At 61.5% G+C, this 4,210-nt stretch overlaps 1 protein-coding gene across 1 annotated transcript in view; it reads left to right on the top strand.

Annotated features, from left to right (window-relative positions):
• Nucleotides 1–3,202, top strand: part of CALM3 (calmodulin 3) — a 7,538-nt gene extending 4,336 nt beyond the window's left edge. The window contains exons 3-6 of the mRNA XM_045292797.1: nt 859–1,002; nt 1,085–1,191; nt 1,307–1,442; nt 1,538–3,202. Of these exons, the coding sequence (XP_045148732.1) occupies nt 859–1,002; nt 1,085–1,191; nt 1,307–1,442; nt 1,538–1,566 (416 nt within the window). The 3' untranslated portion in view covers nt 1,567–3,202. The remainder of the gene's footprint in view (nt 1–858; nt 1,003–1,084; nt 1,192–1,306; nt 1,443–1,537) is intronic.
• Nucleotides 3,203–4,210: the final 1,008 nt, after the last annotated feature.

Raw genomic sequence — 4,210 nt, 5'->3', positions numbered from 1 at the left:
CCCGTCCCCAAAAGCAACCAGGCTTCGGCGTGGGGAGCATCCCCAAAGTTTCTTCCCAGTTCCCCAGGCCAGATACGGGGTCACGGCTGCCACCCACACACCAAGGCACACCCACCCACCTTTCACCCTGTCCTCATTAGCAAACCCTCCACCACTCCCTTCCTCCTTGTGCTGCCCTCACGCCCACCAGGAGGCTGCCAGGTGCCAGGCTGGCCGGAAAGCGGGTGGGCGCCCCGGCTGCTCCCCCTGCTCGGCAAACAGCACTGCCTGTACTTGGTGCAGCCCTGGTGGAGCCACCGGCCCAGCACCTCAGCCCCCTGGCTTGGCAGCGTCCCCTTTCTACCACCACCACCCTCACCCCCCACGCACCAGCAGTCAGCCCAGCTCTGGCTCTGCCGCTGGCACCCCCACACTGCGCCAGACTCTCCCATCGTTTCTGGGAGCCAGGAGCCAGCAGGGAGTGGGGATTCGGATCAGGCTGCTGCGACACCCATGCTCTGGGGCAGTCCAGGGGCAGCCCGCCCCCTCCCCTCCCTGAGCCTACTAGTACCCTCAGACCCTGGTCAAGAGATGGGCTTACCCCTGACCCCAGAGGATGCCAAAGACTGGGCTCCTGGCCAGCATGGGGCTCTTGGGCCTCGTTGGGGGAGGCCTCTCTGATGGCCACCCCCAGGCATGACATGCAACTGCAGGATTCACATGTGGCCCGTCCCAGACATGGCATGGCCGTGGGTGAGGGAATGAGGGGACATCTAGCACCCTGGGTCCCCGTCGGGCTGGGCTGTCTGCTGAGTTGGGAGTGGGGACGATGGAGAAGGGCCTTCTGCAGCCCCCTGACCCCCGCCCTCCGCCCTGCAGAGTTCAAGGAGGCCTTCTCCCTGTTCGACAAGGATGGCGATGGTACCATCACCACCAAGGAGCTGGGCACGGTGATGCGGTCGCTGGGGCAGAACCCCACGGAAGCCGAGCTGCAGGACATGATCAACGAGGTGGACGCTGATGGTGAGCGTGTAGGGCCTGCCTGGGGTCAGGGAGCAGGGCCCCGGCTGCGAGTGTGACCCCTGCCCCTCCCTGCGCCCCCCAGGGAATGGGACCATTGACTTCCCGGAGTTCCTGACGATGATGGCTCGAAAGATGAAGGACACGGACAGCGAGGAGGAGATCCGGGAGGCCTTCCGAGTCTTTGACAAGGTGAGGGCCCAAGGGGGCACGGCCCAGCCTGCTGGCGCCTCCCCAGGCGAGGCCACCAGCCCAGGTCGGGCGTGGGGCTTACCTCTACCTCTACCCTCACCCTCACCCCCGGCAGGATGGGAACGGGTACATCAGCGCCGCTGAACTGCGCCACGTCATGACGAACCTGGGCGAGAAGCTAACGGACGAGGAGGTGGACGAGATGATCAGGGAGGCCGACATAGACGGCGATGGCCAGGTCAATTACGAAGGTGAGGCCCCAGGGCCACCGAGGGTCCTGGAGGGGCCCGGGCAGCCCCGTCCCGCCCCACCCTGACTGGCCCGCCCCTTGTCCCTCTGTCTGCAGAGTTCGTACAGATGATGACTGCAAAGTGAAGGCCAGGCAGCTGGCAATGCCCCTTCTCTCAATCTCTCTCCTCGCGGCGCGCCCTCTCTCTTCAACACTCCCCCCCGAGTACCCAGTTCCAGATACCACCAAGGGACTGACTGAGCGTCTGATACAGCAACAGAAGATGTGTCCCAGCTGCATGACTGCTCTTTCTCCCCCTCCTCTGTGCCCCCCCCCCAACTGCCTTTTGCTCTCCTTTGCTCCTGGCCCCTCCCCCAGCCTGCCAATCCCACGCCCCAACCCCGCCCCACCCTGTTAGGGAGCCCCTGCCCTCCTCCCCAGGCGGCCCCTCCGCCCGTTCAGTTTGTCTCCTTTGCACTTGTCACCTTCTGGATGCTGGGCTGGTGACCACCCCAGTCCTGGGGACTACTGGGGAGGGGCAGGGCCCCTGCTGCTGGCACCCCCCCAGCCTGGGAAGCCCATGGGCAAAGCCGAGCAGCCTCCTGGGCCAGGGGCACCCCCAGAAAGGCAATGGAGGACAGAGGGTGGAGCAAGGGGACCGGGGAGGCCATGTCGGCTGGACGTGGCCCAGGAGGGGTCGCATGGCAGGTGTCGGGGGCCGGTGTCCAAAACCGGTGTTGGCTCCCATTAAGGGGCTGCTCCGAGACGGGGCTCCCACGCAGCATGAGCAGCGCAGACCCTGTTCAGCCCCCACAGCCCAGCTAGGATTTGCCCTCGGTGGCCAAGCTGAGGGGTGGCTGGGCCCAAGTCCCTAAGCAGGCTGGAGCTCTTGTGTAAATACCTGGTGCTAACGACCTGTCCCCACCCCACCCCCAGTCCTGCACTCTCCAACCTGCCTGGGGTCCCACTGTCTACAGAGATGTGGGGCTGGATGGTCTGTAAGGGGCCGGCATGCCTTTCACCACCACCCCTCCTTTAATGCCCCTGCAAACTGTTTTCATTTGTCCTAAACCATTCGGGCTAGCCAAGAGGTGGGGGGAGGGCAAGCAATGCCCTCCCCCCTCCCCCAAGCTTCCAGAGAAGGGACCTTTAATAAGGACAGGACATCCGGGCGGCAGTCTCTGCCCCGGGCCTGTGGGCACCTCCTGCTTCACCCTGGTGACCCAGCGGCCCTGTCCCATCTGTGCCCTCCTCTCCCTGGCCCACCTGCCTGCCCCCTCCACCCCCACCCCACCCCACCCCCAGCGGAGAGCATGATCCGTGACCTTGCTTCTGACTTTCGCCTCTGGGACAAGTAAGTCAGTGTGGCAGTTCAGTCTGGTGGTTTCTGTTTTCTTGAGGTTTTTCTCTTCCTTTGTTTTTTTACTTCTTTGCCTTCGGTTCATTTCATCGCTCCACCCCACCCCATGCCCTCCACCCCCACTGCCCAGTTCAATCAAGTGGCTTTTCCTGGGACCTGCTCAGCTTTTCAAATCCCCTCCTCCACCCCATTGGCCTTCGGCCTCCAAGGGAGGGGCAGGAGGGGCCCTAGTGGGAGACCAGTCTTGTGCTGTGGACAGGGGCAGGTAGGCGGGAGGCTATGGATGTTTCTGGTGTTTGGGGGTTGTTTTTCTTGATTTTGTTTTGGGTTTTTTTTTTTAACCGGGCAATATTGTGTTCAGTTCAAGCTGTGAAGAAAAAGATAATATCAATGTTTTCCAATAAAATACAGTGACTACCTGACTTGGCTCCGCCCCTCTTGTCTGGGGTGGGTCAGACACTGGTTCCTGGAAGGCAGCCCTCTCCTCTCCTGCTCTGAATGCAAAGGCTGCCCTGGACAGGGTACTTCCTGCCTGGTGGTGGTCATGGGCTGGGGGGCACTCCTTCCAGGGAGTGCATGGGGAGAAGACTGGAGGCCCAGTAGGCCTGCAGCCCAAGAGCGGGGCTGGCTCCAGTCAGGAAGGGACGGGACTGAGTGGAAGGCGGGGAGCAGTCATGGTGTGGGGTGGGAGCAGCAGAGAACATGGCATCCTGGGAGGCCCCAACAGGCTCCTTCGAGCAAGGGGGTGGCGTTCGCTGACGCAAAATCAGCCCTTGACCAGTGTCGTTGGTACAGACTCCGCCGTGGAATCAGTCCTGACCCATGGCAACCCTCACACCAAGGGTGATGTCCTTCAGGGACTGTCTCTCCCGATAACCTGACCAAAGTGAAGTGAGACAGAGTCTTGCCATCATTTCTAAGGAACATTCCAGATGGATTCGTGTGTCCTTCTGGCAGCCCGTGGTACTTCCAGTATTCTTTGCCAGCACTCTTAGGGACCCTGTAGGACAGAGTAGACTGAGCTGCCCCAGAGGGTGGGTACCCGGGCTGTAGTAAGGAAGGACAGGGAATCGCTGCATTGACGGCGTTGGTGAGGAAGATTATTGAACACATCTTATGTGGACTGCAGGAGAATGGCTTGAAGTATAGCTAGAATGTTCGCTGGAAGCCAGGATGGTGAGATTCGCTCTGATGTACTCTGGATGGTATCAGGAGGGAGTCGCCCAGTCCTGGGGAAAGGATTTTGTGCTCCGTAAAGTAAAGGGTCAGCAGTGGGCGAAAACACAAGCTTCACTATGAGGAAGAGGCCGGACTGGCAGTGTTGCATGCAGCTGCGAGGAGTCAGAGCCAGCGCAACGGCCCCTGGTGAGAACCTGCAGCCACGTCTTTCTGCCTCCCCTCCGTCGGGTTGGAAGAACCAGGAGAGCGCT

This window comes from Echinops telfairi, unplaced genomic scaffold, assembly GCF_000313985.2.
Source record: "Echinops telfairi isolate 266 unplaced genomic scaffold, ASM31398v2 ScPeMD7_655;HRSCAF=1070, whole genome shotgun sequence".
Classification (NCBI taxonomy): domain Eukaryota; kingdom Metazoa; phylum Chordata; class Mammalia; order Afrosoricida; family Tenrecidae; genus Echinops; species Echinops telfairi.
This window is presented reverse-complemented; position numbering and strand designations above follow the sequence as displayed.